The sequence below is a fragment of the Nelumbo nucifera genome, chromosome 5 (genome assembly GCF_055504915.1).
Source record: "Nelumbo nucifera cultivar China Antique chromosome 5, China Antique-T2T, whole genome shotgun sequence".
Taxonomy (NCBI): Eukaryota; Viridiplantae; Streptophyta; class Magnoliopsida; order Proteales; family Nelumbonaceae; genus Nelumbo; species Nelumbo nucifera.
Window position 1 is genome coordinate 9,747,653 of NC_142653.1, and position 16,678 is coordinate 9,764,330.

Consider the following 16,678-nt stretch of genomic DNA (forward strand, 5'->3'; position numbering starts at 1 on the left):
TCATGCATTGCATCGAACAGCTTGAGAAAAACAGGTAAACAGAGAATAGACACTTTCACGCAAAGAGTAAAACTGAGGAGATTTTATCTTAAAATTCTCCAGAGTTAACGCTAAATACAAACGATACAGGAGATAAAAAGGCACAAAATGCTAATATCACTATATAATAATGACACTATATAATAATGACAATGATGCCACTGCTTCACCAAGTGCAGAATCGTATCAATAAGGCGGTGGGGGATAGATTCCAGGGTATGGACCTGCAACAGCATTTTAGCTGGCAATCAGAAATTTTGCAAGATTTCTCCGTGATGAAGGAGGATAGAAGATGAGTAGAGAGTTAAAAAGTAATATACCTGGTGGATAATAAGATGCTGCTGGCGCAGGGGGATAAGGCTGTGGTGGGTATGCCGACGGCGGGTAAGACGGGGGAGGATAAGCAGCTGGTGGAGGGGGTGGGTAAGCAGGTGGTGGATATGCTGCTGGATTAGGTGGATATGAAGAATAAGGAGCTACCGCCGGGTAGGTTGTTGCCGGTGGTGGGTAAGCGGCTGTAGCTGCAGGGGGGAAGGGATATGGAGGGGCTTGGGGTATGGCTGGTGCTACATATGGCGGTGCTGATGGAGCAAAAGTTGTCGCCGCCGGCTTCTGCAATGTCCAACAAAGTAAAGTTTGATTAATTAGCATCTGCGATACTATTGTTACCTATACATACCTACAAGGCTACAATATATGGAATAGAGCTTACATTAGCGTTTTGGTAATGCAGTATGAGTCGAACTTCTCCCGCGTATCTACATGGAGGAGGGAATCAAGCAAGAAAGTTGTTCAGTTACGATTGATACATAAGCCTTTCCGCTGGGTTTTGGTTTTCCTTACCTCCCACTTTTGCCTTGTAGCGGCCAGGTCGTGTCGTCGAAACCCTGGGAAAGAACTTTTTGGAGTTGAACCCTAGAAGAAGCAGTAGAACCAGGGTATTAAATTATGAGATAGAAATGTATGAGGGGAGGGCGGAGGAGGGTGGAGACTGGAGGGGGAAGACTCACGTTCCGCTGCCAATGAAGTCGTCGTATGTGAGGGTGTTGCTATTCCAAACGTTGACTTTTAACTCTCGGAGGCCTTCAATTAGGATTATGTTGAACTTCTCCTGGAAGGTAGGGTTCTTACCACCGTCTGTGATCATACGGAGATTATGACAAATATGATTTACTAAAAGTGAATCAGGACAGAGTGCCTGATTTGAGAAACTGGATAGATAGACAAAAGAATTGTCCTGGTCCATGAGATCTGAGAAGGAGAGGGATGATAAAGAAATGAATTGGATGAAAAGCACATACCTGTACAGGTCCTGGTTCGGAACTTGGTACCTCCATACTCAAGGCAGACATATGGGTCCTGCCTTGAAATCCATTCTGTATCCTTCAACCTCGTACACCCGACGACTACAAGAAGAACACAATGAATATAACCAGGATGAGAATGAAGACGGTGTCAATACTCAGTAACAGTATTGAGATCGAGGAAGGGCATACCAGTGACCTCGAACAGCTGACCTTGAATCCCACTAATCGACATGGAATGGGCACGCTGTCGATTTATTTTCTGGATATTTGATTCATCAAACACTCGAAAGTCGAATGACGAAACTGTGATAGTGTGATGTGCCCTTTTAGAGAGAGAGTAGCAGGGGAGAAAGGAGAAGGTGTTTTTTTTTGTTCTTTCTATTTTCGTTTATTTAAATTTTAGGGTAAAAACTTTGGGGGTAGCGAAGATGTGTCACTCCAGTACCCAAACTTCAATTTGGCCTCTACCGTTAATATTCCATCCGTTATATCCATCACGTGATGACATGTGACGATTGAAAATTTTCAATATATCCGAAATACCCTTGAGCAAATTTGAGGACCATTTTAACTGGCGGATTTCTTTTTCTTGCATGGCGGTCAGAATCTTGAATCATATTCACCTTCGGAGCTCTTGTAAACCGTCGAAACATTGCCAAAAACCGCGGAAGAATTACAGTCGACAATGATTCCACTAGCCTTGCCGTAAACAGCTTCTCCGACGGTGCTACATGCACTATATATATAGCCTCTGTTGTTCGTCAGTTTCTCAGATTCTATAGCCTCAGGAGGAGCTAACTAATCTAAGGTTCAAATCGATACCAAACCCCCACTTCGTCGAGAACAAAGCCCATTTTTTTTAGTCGGACTGTGCACCTCGTGTTGTAATCCATTGTGGCATTGAGTACTCAATGGGGAGCTCTTTATAGATTCCGCAAAGTCGAATAGACGAACGAGAGGAAATGATGTCTATGATCTTTTTCGAGCACATTTGAGTAGTGGAACGGCCATGGATTTTATGAGAGACCAAAGAGCTTACATGATTCAAATGCTTGACCAACGAAGACAACGACGCCATTGCTGCTTGAACATATATAAATATGAATTGTGAGAAAGCAACAAGAGACTAGAGACTAACAAAGAGGAAGAGCGTACAACGGACGGGGAATGGGGAGCGGAGTTATGTCGTTACGTCGGAAGGGGCCACAAGGCCTACCACGTGAATAGAAGAAGCATTCACTCACTCACTTTCTATCTATCTATCTCACAGCAGCGCTTGTTCATCCATACATCCTTTTTAACGTCCCATCTTCCCCATTTTCTCCCTTCTTCTTCTTTTACTTCTTTCTTCAGTACTGTTTATTTCTTCCTTCCAAAAATTAACCCTCTCTCCTATCTCACAAAAACCTTATGACCAACCCATAAAAGATGATCAAAATTGAGGGAAAAAAAATGAAGAAATGATAGAGAAAAAAGAGAGGAAATCTTCTGCTTCTAAATGAAAGATCCTTAGCTGAGTTAGAAGAAAACCTAGCTACAGCTAGCAAATCCAATCTACAACCGGGAGAGAAATTGGAAGAAGAAAACGCACAGGAGAAATCAAAGAAGAGAGGGAGAGATAATCACCAAGGAACCCAGAGGAAAGAGGAAAGTATCAATACCCAGCAAGAGGAATAAAGGGAAAAAGGACAGAAGAGTTATGGAAAGAACCCTGCCAAACTCCGGCCAAGGTCCGTCGGCAACGGGTGGTGGGGCGCAGAAGGATCGTCGGCAGCTCCATTGAGTCGGTACGAGTCACAGAAGAGGCAAGACTGGAACACGTTCCTACAGTACCTGAAGAACCACAAGCCCCCTTTATCGCTAGCAAGGTTCAGTGGTGCGTAATCGAGTTCTTGAAGTACTTATACCAGTTTGGAAAGACGAAGGTGCACTTAACTGGGTGTGCCTACTTCGGACACCCATAACAACTTGTCGAGAAATCTTCCGCTTCATCCTTCACTCCGGCAACAGCAAAGCCTTCCTCTAATATTCTCCGACGACGGCGGCAACCTTAAAACTAGTCTCTTGTGTTAAATGGTTCGTAATGAACTTAAACTATCGTAGACAAGGGTTTCTTCTAAATTGATCATTGGTGGCGACTGAAAACACCGGAATTCCTCTCCGACAACGATTTCCAAAACAAACCCGCCTACGATGAATGCTGCAACTTCGAACAGACCACTGATGATTAAGTGATTCTCTAAGCAAATAGGGATTAACATGGGCAGTTTGACATTTTGAAAAACGCATTCTCTCTCTTTTTTGACCGCCAAATGTATTTATGTCATTACACTTGTCTGTTAACGACGGTTTGGGAATTGATAGTTTTTGAAAATTTAGATACTACAGTAAAACATTTTGAAGTTGATACTAATTTGACTAAATTTCCAAAGTTCAGGTACTAAACTGAACTTTATCCTAAATTTTAACTACGTTCCTACTCTATTGCACATCCCTAGTAAAAAGAATGTCAAAAGACGAAAAATGCCTCAAAAAGTATTCACGTTGACTAACTTTCACACTTTTTTGAGTTCATTAGAAAATTAATTAATTTAGTGATAAATAGCCACATCTTAGTCTAGTAGTAGCCTCCTATAAATCGCATCCTGCCTGTCTGTGAATTTGACATCAATCCATAGTTAAGATGGAGCTAAGTTTTCTAAGGGTGGATTGAATGGTTAAAACTCCTAAAATTTATTTAAAAAGCCTGTTCTGCTTATCAAAATTCGAAACTGTGATGTGCCCAAATTACTCCTATGGATGCTTGTTGACGAATGATGACATGGACTGCGATTTAAGGAAATGGAAGCTGGTGCAGAAATCCCTGACTGAATAAAATGGGCCAAAAGGAGAATGACCATTCAGTCCAGGGTTAGAATTCATATATAGGCTCAAAGTAAAGTTGGGGTAGGTGCCAGTTCGAAATTGATGCTAATTTACTGATGGATATGGGTGCATAAAATGTGGGTTTTTGACTTTTTAAATATTTATAAATTTGCAGAAGAATTCAAAGACCTACAGTAGGTCTGTTCGTACTTTTCCGCCAAATAAATTGCATATAACTGAGTACAAGTACAATCCAATAATCGGATATGCAGAAATTGCCAAATCCTATATGAAATACTTCAAAATTTTAATTTTTAACAAAAAGAAACTTCTTATGCTTAAATGATTATCGGGTACCTGGTAATTATTTGGATCATACTAGATTCGGTTCTATTTTAAATAATATTTTTTAGGTGAGTGGGCATGAACCAAAATGAGTGCAGCATTTGCTATAAATGCAACACAATATTACAGACAAAGTAGGCCCAAACCAAATGATATATTCTTCTTTTTTAAGAGAAATGGTACATTGATGAACACTAATCTCCAAAATGCCAACCAACTCTGCTGGTAAAGTCAAGTGTGTGACTTGAAAATTGGTGTGAGACAGGTAGACGTGCAATTTGGGTTGGGTTAACCTGAATCCAATGGATCGGGTTTAATACTGGTTTAGAATTGGGATTGAAAAATATGAATCTGAATTTAATTCGGGTTGTGTTAGGATTTGAGGTCGTGGGCAACCCGATCCAACTCAATCCAAAGCCACATACACCAATGATTTAAGTTCAAAGGGCTATGTTGTTCTTGGTGTAACATAAACATTAATGTTGATGGACTACCCTCACTCTAAGAAATGAGAACATTTAATTGGGAAGAAACAAAAAAAGAAGTGAAAAGACTGGGGCAACGCAAAATTGACTCCATTTCATCTTCATATAACGTTGGGTTAGGGTGGAGAAATTCTAGAATGGGTTGGATTAGGGTCAGTTTGGTGGTTCAAGAGCCAACCTGAGAAATGGTTTAGAGGCCCATGATCGATGGATGTGATATTAACCCCATATAATTGGCTGAATAGGGTTCTAATTTTTTTTGTGATCAACCCTGTATAATTGGGACAAGGCATATATGATGATGACTGAGGAGATGTTGGAATGTCTATGTGTTATGCATAAAAGAATCTATTATTGCTGAGATACATATACACCACATTTTCTTATCTGGCTAAAATAGTTCAGACCATCCAATTAGACTCTTTAAACCAAACGGTTCTTTTGCCTTAACTTTAACCCGTCTTATGAAATCTAGTCTTTGCCATCCACATGATTCCCCACAAGATACCTACCCATTAGTAATTTTCACAAGGGAGATATATTCCGGGCACTCTCCCCTGAATAAGTGGGGTATCTGCTTTATATAATCACTAGCGGAACCGTGCGGATTTATTTAGCAAACTTGAAGCAAAAGGAATTATTAGATAGGGTAGAGTCATTCTTAGTTCAATTAAAGCCTTAATAAGGGCATTATAATTATAAGTTAATTAAATTGATTTAGTGTGCAATGCACAGGAATTTTTATTATATTATGTGAATAGTATTCTTATTTTTAGTTATTATTTAATAAGTAGTGAGGACTGCTTTGAAGGTGGGCTGTCGGGCTGATGAAGGGAGTTAGTTGAAGAATTTAAAGGAATGGATAAAATTTTCAGAATTATCAACAACAAATAAAAAAGAACAAAATTATACCTTTTAATTAAATACAACACATAAAATTAAAGGAAGGTCCAAAAATAGGCATATAGAAATTTCAATTGGTGCAGAGAGTTTTTTTGGTAGAAAAGAAATTTATTGATAATTAAGGAGGATACATCATTTCTTAGAATTTCGATTAGCCAACTTGGAATGAGATTCCCTTGTGATATTAATATGATCGATGTTAAAGCATGTTGAGCTAAAGAGTAGGCTACCTGATTTTGAGTTCTTCGAAAATGCCAGATTGACAAGGACACAAAGCTTTCTTTGAGATGATCCAGATCTTTAATGAGGTTAGCCGTTGCCGAAAATTCTCTGAAATTACCATCTTTGAAGGAAGGCCTTAACAACCTTAGGTGCATCCATTTAAAATTTAATATGAGAGGTTTGCGATGATGCACCTTCAGTGAAACCCAATTTCCCAATTTTAGCGTGCATAGTTCTGCTCCAACACTCAAGTGCAGTGAATCGACTTTCCATTGGCTTGAACTGTGGAGCATCTACAAAATTAGAGAAATAAAACTGTTAGACCTGAATCACGAAATATAATTTAAAAAAAAAAAACAAAAAATTTGTTAAACCTGGACTGAAGAAAGGAGATCTATATAGAGAGAGAACCAAGGAAAACCTTCAACTGTAGAGCATATACAAAAGTAGAGAAATAATAATGTTAGACCTGAATCACAAAATATAAATTAAAGAAACAAAATAATTGTTAAACCTGGACCGAAGAAACACCCTTCTCCTACAATTAGCGAACTCCAAAAGTTAGCCACAACACCTGCAAAACTCCAACAACATAGAGAAACCAATAAATCTTTACAAAGATAGAAAACAAATAGAAAATCACAAAAGTGTATAGGAAAACCAAAAACAACCTTCAACCAACTGAACTAGAAAAAACAACCAAAAGCAAAAGCAGGAATACCTGAAATTGAAAGGAAGCAAGTGCGGCAGCATGCTCTAACGAAGCTAGCTAGCAAGAGGGTTTAGAAAGAGGAGATGCGGACTAATGGAGAGAGAGAACGAGATTAGACAAAAAAAAAAAAAAAAAAGAAAACCAAACAATTGGGTTTAATCCAAACATGGAGAGAGAACACAAAGAATGAAAACCAAATAATTGGGTTTAATCCAAACCTGCAAAGCCAAAGATATAGAGAAATGAAATGTTTCTCCCACAAGACAATATTTTTGAATTAAAAACAATAAATACAAATAAAAAAACTAAAAACAATGAGAAGAGAGAGGTGGATTAGGAAAGGAAATGTCGTATTTTGAATGAATACACTTGAGTTGAACAAACGAAAATCGGTAAACCAACCTCTTAGGGATTTTTAAAAGCTACCGTGCAACCGTTATAAGCAAAGCTATCATTACTAACAAGAAGGAGAGACTAACTTAAATTGAAAAACCGACCTATTAAGAGATTTCTAAAACCTACCATGCAACCATCAATGAATGGCGAGATTTACCAATTAAAACAATGTAGAATTTGGAACTGCACACATGCAAATGCTAAGAATGGAGATGCTACGTGTGAGAGCTGTGGTGAGAGGCCTTGGCCCTCTACACATTCCTCTTTATATTATAGATATAGATTGATGATTGATTTCTGAATTGATTACAAAGGCCAAACTCCAAACCTACCCTGCTACCCACTCACTCAAGCCCACATAGGCCCGGTTTGAAATAATATTAACTATTTTCTAGTGAAATCAATTTGATATCCATACTTGGTTGTTTTTTATTTACGTTTTCCTCTTAATAGACATGTTCATGGGCTGAGATCGGGCTTGGTTTTGCTAAAATTTGAATGGGCCTGGTCTGAAGTCCGAGCCCAATAAAATGTAAATTTAGGCCCAAAGCCCAGCCCATGAACATGCAATGTCTACCTCTTATTAATGAAAAGGGTTAGTCACTTATATATACGTGGTACATTTGAGAAACTATTTATATATACCCTAAATTTTCAAAAACAATTTATGCATACCTTATTGACCTTTCAAATATTAACTCCAACTTATAAAACTTAAAGAACTGAATTATCTTTAATTGTTGATTAAATTTTCAAACCATGCCATTCTTTCCTTTCCCATTGAATTGAACAACAACATAAGTAAAACTCTGTTGCCATTAGTGAGCTTCAAACTATTATATTGTCACTTTAGAGAAAAACTAGATGACAACATAAAGCCTCAAGTTTTTCCAAGGTTAATGTTTTGAGTCATTGCCTTCCAAATTTGCTCCCATCAAGTCCATTGATGATACTATTTTGGTGTACCTAACAATGAAAAGGTTACCTCCAAAAGATTATTGAGGATAATAACATTGCCACATCATCAGATGTTGCCACATCATTAGAAGTTGATGTACAAATAGATATGCGTCGTATCTCTATTTGGATTGTGATAGAACTCAATTAACTTGATAAACTTTATCAGATAGAGTTCAGCCTGGATAAACTCTATCCGATAGAGCTCAGTGTAATCTAATCTTCTAATTGAGTATTGTACATAAACTCTAACTCTGTATCTATAAATACACAAGGTTCGACTGTTTCTCCATTGAATCGTTCTCATTTAATTCTAGTCTCTCTTTATTTTCTTAACTTGGTATCAGAGCCACATTATCATGGCTTCATTCAACAATTCGACAAGAGGAGAGATCAACAACCTAGGATCATTGACTCCAGTAGCTACTCCAGGTATGCCAGGATCGATCCCCAACATCACTCATTATCTACCCATCAAGACAATTATCTACTATAGTGTGCACAGCTTCTTCCCATTCCCCATACTCACAAACTTATGGGAATAGTGGAAGGAAAACCCCTTGCACCTCCTAAAGAAATTGATGATCCGGAGGATCCGTCAAAGAAGATTATCAATCCAACATTTGATCATTGGTACCAATTGTACTTAGATGGATCGTTTCATCCCTCACTGAAGGTATACTCGCTCAAGTCGTAGGTATGTCTTCATCAGCTAGAGTTTGGAGTGCGTTGGAAGAGTTGTTTGCTTCACACTCCCGATCCAAAATTTTGTAGTTGAAGAGACAACTCCAAGGTCTCAAGAAAGGTACCCTTTCAATTTCCGAATATATAAAGAAAGCCAAAGGTATTGCTGACAATCTTTCTACTGTTTCTGAACCCGTCTCTTGACAAGATCTTGTTATGTGTATTTTGAGTGGACTCGGATTTGAATATGAGTCCATTGTTATTGCTATTGCTAATCAACCTGATTTTGATAGACTGAGAATTTATTTGATGTAAAAATTAAATTTGTTCAATCTGATTGGGGAGGGGAATACCGGCGGTTCTCACAATATCTTGATTCATAAGGCATCGGACACCGACTCGCCTGCCTTCACCTTCACCTTACTGGCATCCGCCTCTCTTCCCCAGAATTTTTGGTCTGACGCAGCTGAAACTGCGGTTTTCTTGATTAACCGCATCCCTTCTCTGACTCTCAAAGGCAAGTCACTATATGAAATTTTATTTCAGCACACACCAGATTACACTATGCTTCGTACTTTCGGTTGTGCATGTTACCCATTTCTACGACCATACAATCGACATAATTTGGATTACAGGTCTTCTCTTTGCATTTTTTGGGGTATAGTTCCTCTCACAAGGGTTATTGCTACTATGATGTCAAGACAGGTCGCCTCTACATTTGCCGCCATGTTATCTTTGATGAAGAGTTGTTTCCTGGTTTGCCACAACCGACACCATCTCCGGGTTCTAGTATTGATGGCGTCACCCTCCTTCCCGTCTGTATAAATTAGTAAAGGGGATATGCTCCTACCTCTCCTTCTTCTTCTTAGACATCTCCTGGGACTAATGCACCTAGATCGGGCAGTTGCAACATTGATATTGAGAGTGCTGGACTTGTTTCTACTTTAGATGAACTACCATGCACTCGACCCTAGACTCGGTTGGTTCAAGATCTCTTGGACTCCACACAACTGGTCCTTACTTCTGTTCGGCGCACTCACTTTATGGTTACCCGGTCCATGCGCTCTGAGGCTTCTCTAGCCACTCGGTATTCTCTTCCTCTTTGTTATAATGCATCTGTTGCTGCTATTGAATCTGAACCCACTACTTACTCCCAAGCCTCTAAACATCGTCATTGGTGTGATGCGATGTCCGAAGAATTTCAGGCTCTTGTTCAAAATAAGACTTGGGATATCATACCATATCATTCTTCAATGAATGTGGTTGGCTCTAAGTGGGTGTATAAGATCAAAAGAAAACCTGGTGGATCTATGGATCGCTATAAAGCCCAGCTTGTTGCTCAGGAGTTCACTTAGATACTAGGTGTTGATTTTTTGACACCTTTAGTCTAGTCGTTAAACCCACTACCATTCGTACTATTCTCTTTATTGTGGTCTCCCATCAGTGGGTCATTCGACAACTAGACTTTGATAACACTTTTCTCAATGGGCTTGTCACTAAGAATATCTATATGCGGCAACTTAAGGGTTTTGAGGATGCTGATCGCCCTACTCATGTGTGCAAACTGTCCAAGGCACTTTATGGCCTTTGACAGTCTCCTCGGGCTTGGTTCTCACGCCTTAGCTCTAAGCTTGTTGAACTAGGGTTCTGTACCTCTCATTGTGATCCCTCTCTATTTATTTACTCTCATGGTGCTCATCATATATATTTTCTATTATATGTGGATGATGTTATACTTACTGGGACTTCACCAACTCTTATTAAATCTGTGATAACCAAACTGAGCCGAATGTTTCAGCTTAAGGATCTTGGTGACCTACATTATTTCTTGGGTATTGAAGCTCATAGAGATCACACTGGACTTTATCTTTGTCGATGCCGGTATATCATTAATCTCCTTTATTGTGTTGGCCTTGATGGCATGAAGCCTCTCTCCACTCCCATGGTGGAAACTACTAAACTCTCCAAGCTTCATGGATCACCTTTCTCTGACCCATCTCAGTACAGGAGTGTTGTTGGAGGATTGTAGTATCTCACTTCCACTCGTCCTGACATCAGTTTTGTAGTTAACAAGGCTTTCCAGTTTTTACATAATCCTACAGGCGAACATTGGATAGTAGTCAAGCGTATTCTTCGGTATCTTAAACATACCCTAGATCATGCTTTATTCTTCTCCTATCAATCCTCCACTCGTCTCATTGCCTTCTCTGATGCTGACTAGGCTGGATGCCTTGATGACCGCCGGTCTACTGGTGGCTATTGTGTTTATCTTGGCTCTCATCTAGTGAGCTGGAGTGCCAAGAAGTAGCAGACAGTTGCCAGATCAAGAAGTGGCTATTGTGTTTATCTTGGCTCTCATCTACTTCTTACGGGATCATCTTATTAAGAAATCCCTCCAGCTTCATCACATTCAGTCCCTAGGTCAGCTAGCTGACATCTTCACCAAACCATTATCTTCCCCTTGCTTCACAACCATAGTTCACAATCTACATGTGCTTCCAATGCCCATTCACTTGAGGGGGTGTATTGAGGATAATAACATTGCTACATCATCAGATGTTGCCACATCATCAGAAGCTGATGTACAAATAGATATGCGATGAACTTGTGATAAGTTCATCACATATCTCTATCTGGATTGTGATAGAACTCAACTAACTTGATAAACTCTATCAGATAGAGTTCATCCTGGATAAACTCTATTTGATAGAGCTCGTGTAATCTGATCTTCTAATTGAGTATTGTACATAAACTCTAACTCTGTATCTATAAATATACAAGGTTCGACTGGTTCTCCATTGAACCATTCTCATTCAATTCTAGTATCTCTCTATTTTCTTAACTAAGATTAATAATGATAACATTATTTGGTTGTAGAGCAGCAGCACACCTCCTATCAAAACCTGAGCCTTCGAGTATCAAAGCATATATGTATATGACAATTTGGTTGGTCGATGTTGTACTTGAACGATGTTTGAACTTTGAAACGAGCTCTAGGGTTTCGTTTTGAAGAAGAAGATGAAATGTTTTCAATAAAAATCGATGAGATGACTATCTCGATTTAAGATTAAACAATTCTGATTAGAAACCCATAGATTGAATACGATTGATTGACAAAGAATATAAAAATTGGCGAAACAACTATATCTAGATTTAGATTAAATGTTTCTAAGTTCTAGGTTTTGGTTTATTGTCATAGAATCAAGAGCAACATTGCTATTATAAAAGTATTTGGAGCAAGGTATTAATGGCCCTGTTTATGTCACGTGGGGTTGATCATCAAAGCATGTGTGAGTTATTTTTGAAAGTTAAAGATACACATGTAAGGGATATATATAAATAACAAAAACAAAGTTACAGAAAAAAGGGAAAATTGTAGGTGAGTATCTTGTACTTTGGGCCTACTCTCACTTTGGTCCCCGAAACTTCAATACGGGTCAATTCAGTATCAAAACTTCCAAAATGTGTTAATTTAGTCCCTGCCATTAGCAGTCCCTCAGCTATCTCCATCACATGATGACATGTGTGACTTAACACTTTTGAAAATGTCAAAATTATCCTTAAATACTGTTCATCATAGGAGTCAATATTGAACCAAAGCAATGATTAACAACCACAAATCTGTCAAAAAATCTGTGCTGTTCGTGCTCCAATGAACTATATCTTCGCTTTGTCTAACAGATAGCTTCGGGTTCTGTGAACCAAGCTGATTAGCGCCTAGTGGTTTGTGTTAATTGTCAATGGTTGTCTGGCTAACAGATTTTTGAAATTTGAATTCTAAGCAACCGTGAGAAATTAGTCCATTATGAGAGCTGTTTAGATGGTAACATGGTCTTCTTTAAAAGACCTAACAACTGCGAGAAACTGAGAATTTAGTTAGTGCCTTTAAATGGTGGTTTGATCAATGGCTTCGTCTTTGTTTGTGTTCAAGGCTTCTAGCGTTGGAAAGATAAAAAGTTACTCATTCGCTTTCCAATTTAAACGGGTCAAGTGGATGTAGTAGGAAAGAGATCATTAGAGCCAGGAACGTTTGACTACCAATTGTTCAATGATTCATCTCTTAGCCTTACATTTGAGAACCAGCTAGGTATATCAAATTGTTCAATATCTGATGCAGCGTTCATTGGTTTTCCAAGTTCAGCAGCTAGAATTGTGATTCAATCCAACAACGCAGAACTTACAGTTGAATGGCGGTAATGTTCTCAAGAAGAAGCTTTCCATTATCAGGGAATTTTACTCCTCTTTACGTTCTGTTCGTGGGCGTCCAAGGTTCTTGTTGATAAGAGTGCTGATAAGCAATCAATGTCAAATGACAACAGTGGAATTGGTCTCGCCGTTGGTTCTCCAAATTATTTGAGCCAGGTTCATTATCTCTCTTCTATGCTTTCTTCTGATAGAGTTCAACTAGAGGATGTTAAAATCGACCCTGTAGACATTGAAACTTGGCAGGATTCTTCTGGATTAGCTCAAGCATGCATGGAGAGGAACGTATGAAACAACAGAAACACAATCGTGCTCAACGGAAAATTTAGATGGACTGCTGCATGTCTCCCATGTAGTTGAGAGATGAGGGCCATGAGGCTGACTTTGATGAGATTGAGGGCAAGAGAATTCGGGGCAATCTCTTTTCTAAACTGGATACTATAGGGATTCTGAGGAGTTTGAAGAATACAATACGACGTTTTGCTTGGACTAGCAAGGTTGTTGCATTGTTAGATCCCGTGAGCCCATCAATAAAAATGGAACACGACGGCATTTCGAATCACTGATAACTTAACAGCTATTCAGCCGTTAGCTGAAGAAATCCAGTTGAACCACCCACAAAAGGACAAAAAAAATCTTAAAAGGATTTCTTTTAAGGGATTCCATTCGAACTTCTTCCCGTTTTCTCCTAAAAACATCCCACCGGTCACCCACCACACACCAGCGTCCATGAACATGAAATCCACCGTTTCCACCGGCGGGGTAAGAATTCATAGAAAAGTTTTATCCAGTCTCCCCAAACGACTCCTCTTCTTCTTCTTCTTCATGCTTGGTTGCTTGTCATAGCATTTTATTTTGATGACAGATTTATCTTTAGTTGCAATTCAGACAAGCTGCCAATTTGGACAGATCCCAGCGACTGATGAAAACTACAGTACTCTAGTATATTTCAGCTTCCAAGTGGAACTAGCTAGCATTACATAAAATAAGGAAATTCAGAATTCAAGTACCATAGTTGAAAAAATCTAGGGTTTCTTGGAGATAAAGGCAACTTTTTGCCTTTAATATGAATAAAAAGTAATAATTTTATATAATAACTAAAATAGGATAAATTTTTTGAAATAATATAAAAAAAGAGCACTATTTCGTCTTCTTCCTCTGCTCTCTATTCATGCGAATGTTTCTAACAATCTGGCGCTCTACCCCTTTGAACCCATCGTAGCCCTCTAATATCGCCTTCATGAACGGTACGAATGGCACGGATACCCCCAACATGGCCTTTTGCATTAGCTCCGAGGAGCCATCGACGATGTGCTCCGAGAAGGCGTCGTAGCTGGTGAGCATTCGAAAAATGCGCTGGAGGTTTTCGGGATCACCGGTTGGGTTGGGAGGACACGTGCTAAGATCTCGGAAGCGGAGAGAGGGACGTTGGAACTACCTTGCCGGATGGCATCGGTGATCTTGAGGTGGACGCTGGCATTGAGGGACATCGGGCTGCTGATGATGTTGGCGAGCTCCAGTATAACCGGTCTGGTGTTGTTTCGGGTTTCCGTTTCTCGTCCACCATGGCCGTAGAGCTTTGCTTCTAGGTTTTCGTTTTCCGTTGTTTCGTTCACGAACATGATTGTCGCCGGCGACCTTAACCTGTCACAAATACAAAGCGAGAGAAGGAAGACGAGAAGTGCCATTTCTTGACATATATTTTTTTAATTTTACCCTAATCTAGAAACCCAAAAATCTATTCGTGATCATTTCCTATCCCTGCTACCTCCTACCAAAATAATATAATGTTGTACATCAAGAAAGGGTGCTCATACCACCTACAACCAACAAAGACAAACAAAAATGTTTATTTGTTTCTTGCCAATCCTATGATCTCCCATTTCTGCTTTCTACCATAGAAGCTATTCCATATCTATTATCCCTATCTTTGGCCTTTCCCGCAAAAAAACCAGTTTCGTAAGTCCTGAAGAAACACTTTCAGACTTCTTGGAACTCCATTTTCCAATTCATTTTATAACATTTCTAATGATCTCCATCATGATATAATGATATGAATATCCCATCTACCAGTATTTGACTTGTTTACCAGTTTTAGAAGACCATTGTGGTCGTTGTTACATAATGTGTATTGTGTATGACAGACATTATAGGGGCTGAATTAGGTGGCAAGCAACCCACAACACAGACCAAATATCAGGTTTTTGTTGCTTATTTGATTAATAAATACTTAATGTCAATGAAGAGGAAGAAGAAGATGGGAAGAAAAAGAAGAAGAAGAAGAGTCATTGAGAAGACTAGAGAGAACTTTTCTATATTTACCGCCGGTGGATTCCACGTTTATGGACACTGGTGTGGGGTGACTGGTGAGTGGCCGGTGGCATGCTTCAGAGAGTTCAAATGAAATCCTTTTAAGATTTTTTTGTCCTTTTGTGGGTATTTCAACGAGTTTCTTCAGCTAACAGCTGAACACGTTAACTTTATCAGATATTCAAAACGCCGACATGTTCCATTTTTATTGGCGGTTTTATGCTTCACAGGATGCAAACTCGACATGAAATTTGACTTAGTGTCGATCAAGGATTCTATGCTTGTGCTTCTGTAGGAAGAATTCTGGCTCAAAGGTATCCATGACGTTGTTTATGCACCAAGAAAAGGGGAGAAATTGGAGGTTGATAAAGAAATTATTTATACATAGGTTTTTGACAAATTAGTTATCTCTAGAGATTTAAACATTTGGATGGTTAATAAAGAAAATTAGATGACATTCCTAAGGTGTCATTTTACATATTACTTAACCATGGTTAATGGTTTTATACTAAATTAATATATTTTAAAGTTTAGAGTTAGAGATCAAGGTGAGATTTAGGCCCAAAATATAAAGTATTAATATACAATTTTTCAAAAATAAAAATAAAATAAAAACAATGGAAGAATGTTGAATGTGGCATCCATTTCCGTTGATTATAGAAATCTCAAAACGGATATGGAATATACTTCTGCTTCAGATAGAGGTGTAAAGTGGGCCGTGTCGTGCCGGCCCCGTGGGCTGCCACAGGCCATGCCATCCTCCCTGGTGGAAATTTTGGGGGTTGGCCAAGCGGGCCCATGCCATGCCGTGTTGGCACACGGGCCTAGGCCAGGCTGGGTTGCAGGCGTTTTGTGGGCTTGGGCCGTGCTGGGCTGGGCCATAGGGCGGGCCTTGGGCCTAGGCCGAACTGAACCAGGCTGCACTGTTTTTTTCTATTTTTTTTTATTTTTTTGAACATTTTGATTTCTTTTCTAAGTAAAATTGTAAAACTAAAATATTTAACTTTCCTATGAACTTTGGGAATTAGGAACTATTTAAAAATTAAGAAATGAGAAATCTAAGTTATTTAATACATAAATGAAAAAAATACTTAACCAAATTGAAATAAGAATGATGGAATAACAAATTGGAAGAAAAATAGGAATTTTATTTCATTTAAATTTGAATGGTACAAATTAGTGAATTACAAATACAATGATTGGATCATTGCATACTTGGATGAATGAAATATAAAAATGGAATAAATTAA

The 16,678-nt window shown here is 38.8% G+C and overlaps 1 protein-coding gene and 1 long non-coding RNA gene across 4 annotated transcripts; both read right to left on the reverse strand.

Moving 5' to 3' along the window:
* Positions 1-61: 61 nt before the first annotated feature.
* Positions 62-1,719, reverse strand: LOC104607061 (elicitor-responsive protein 3-like). Of its 2 annotated transcripts, none has more exons than XM_010272556.3 (7): positions 1,536-1,719; positions 1,341-1,445; positions 1,050-1,176; positions 883-954; positions 752-797; positions 360-651; positions 62-280 (listed from the first exon to the last, which is right to left on the reverse strand). In XM_010272556.3, exons 1-7 carry the CDS (start codon positions 1,576-1,578, stop codon positions 111-113), a joined length of 855 nt encoding a protein of 284 aa, XP_010270858.1. In that variant the 5' UTR covers positions 1,579-1,719; the 3' UTR covers positions 62-110. The 2 variants fall into 2 exon arrangements, with proteins under 2 accessions (XP_010270858.1, XP_010270865.1); XM_010272563.3 differs by having other exon boundaries at positions 62-263; positions 1,536-1,717.
* A 4,340-nt stretch (positions 1,720-6,059) lies between these two features.
* Positions 6,060-7,226, reverse strand: LOC148791224 (uncharacterized). 2 transcript variants are annotated; one of them, XR_016076025.1, is made up of 4 exons: positions 6,888-7,226; positions 6,681-6,740; positions 6,541-6,593; positions 6,060-6,459 (listed from the first exon to the last, which is right to left on the reverse strand). It is a non-coding gene; the product is annotated as an uncharacterized LOC148791224 (long non-coding RNA). The 2 variants fall into 2 exon arrangements; XR_016076024.1 differs by having other exon boundaries at positions 6,541-6,740.
* Between the last annotated feature and the right edge of the window lie 9,452 nt (positions 7,227-16,678).

Excerpts from the sequence above, each read along its gene's own strand:
- LOC104607061 (XM_010272556.3), bottom strand. The coding sequence starts at position 1,578 with ATGTCGATTAGTGGGATTCAAGGTCAGCTGTTCGAGGTCACTG. Across the intron at positions 1,177-1,340 it reads CCGAACCAGGACCTGTACAG|ACGGTGGTAAGAACCCTACC; the intron begins GTATGTGCTTTT and ends GTATGATCACAG. Across the intron at positions 798-882 it reads CTACAAGGCAAAAGTGGGAG|ATACGCGGGAGAAGTTCGAC; the intron begins GTAAGGAAAACC and ends TCCTCCATGTAG.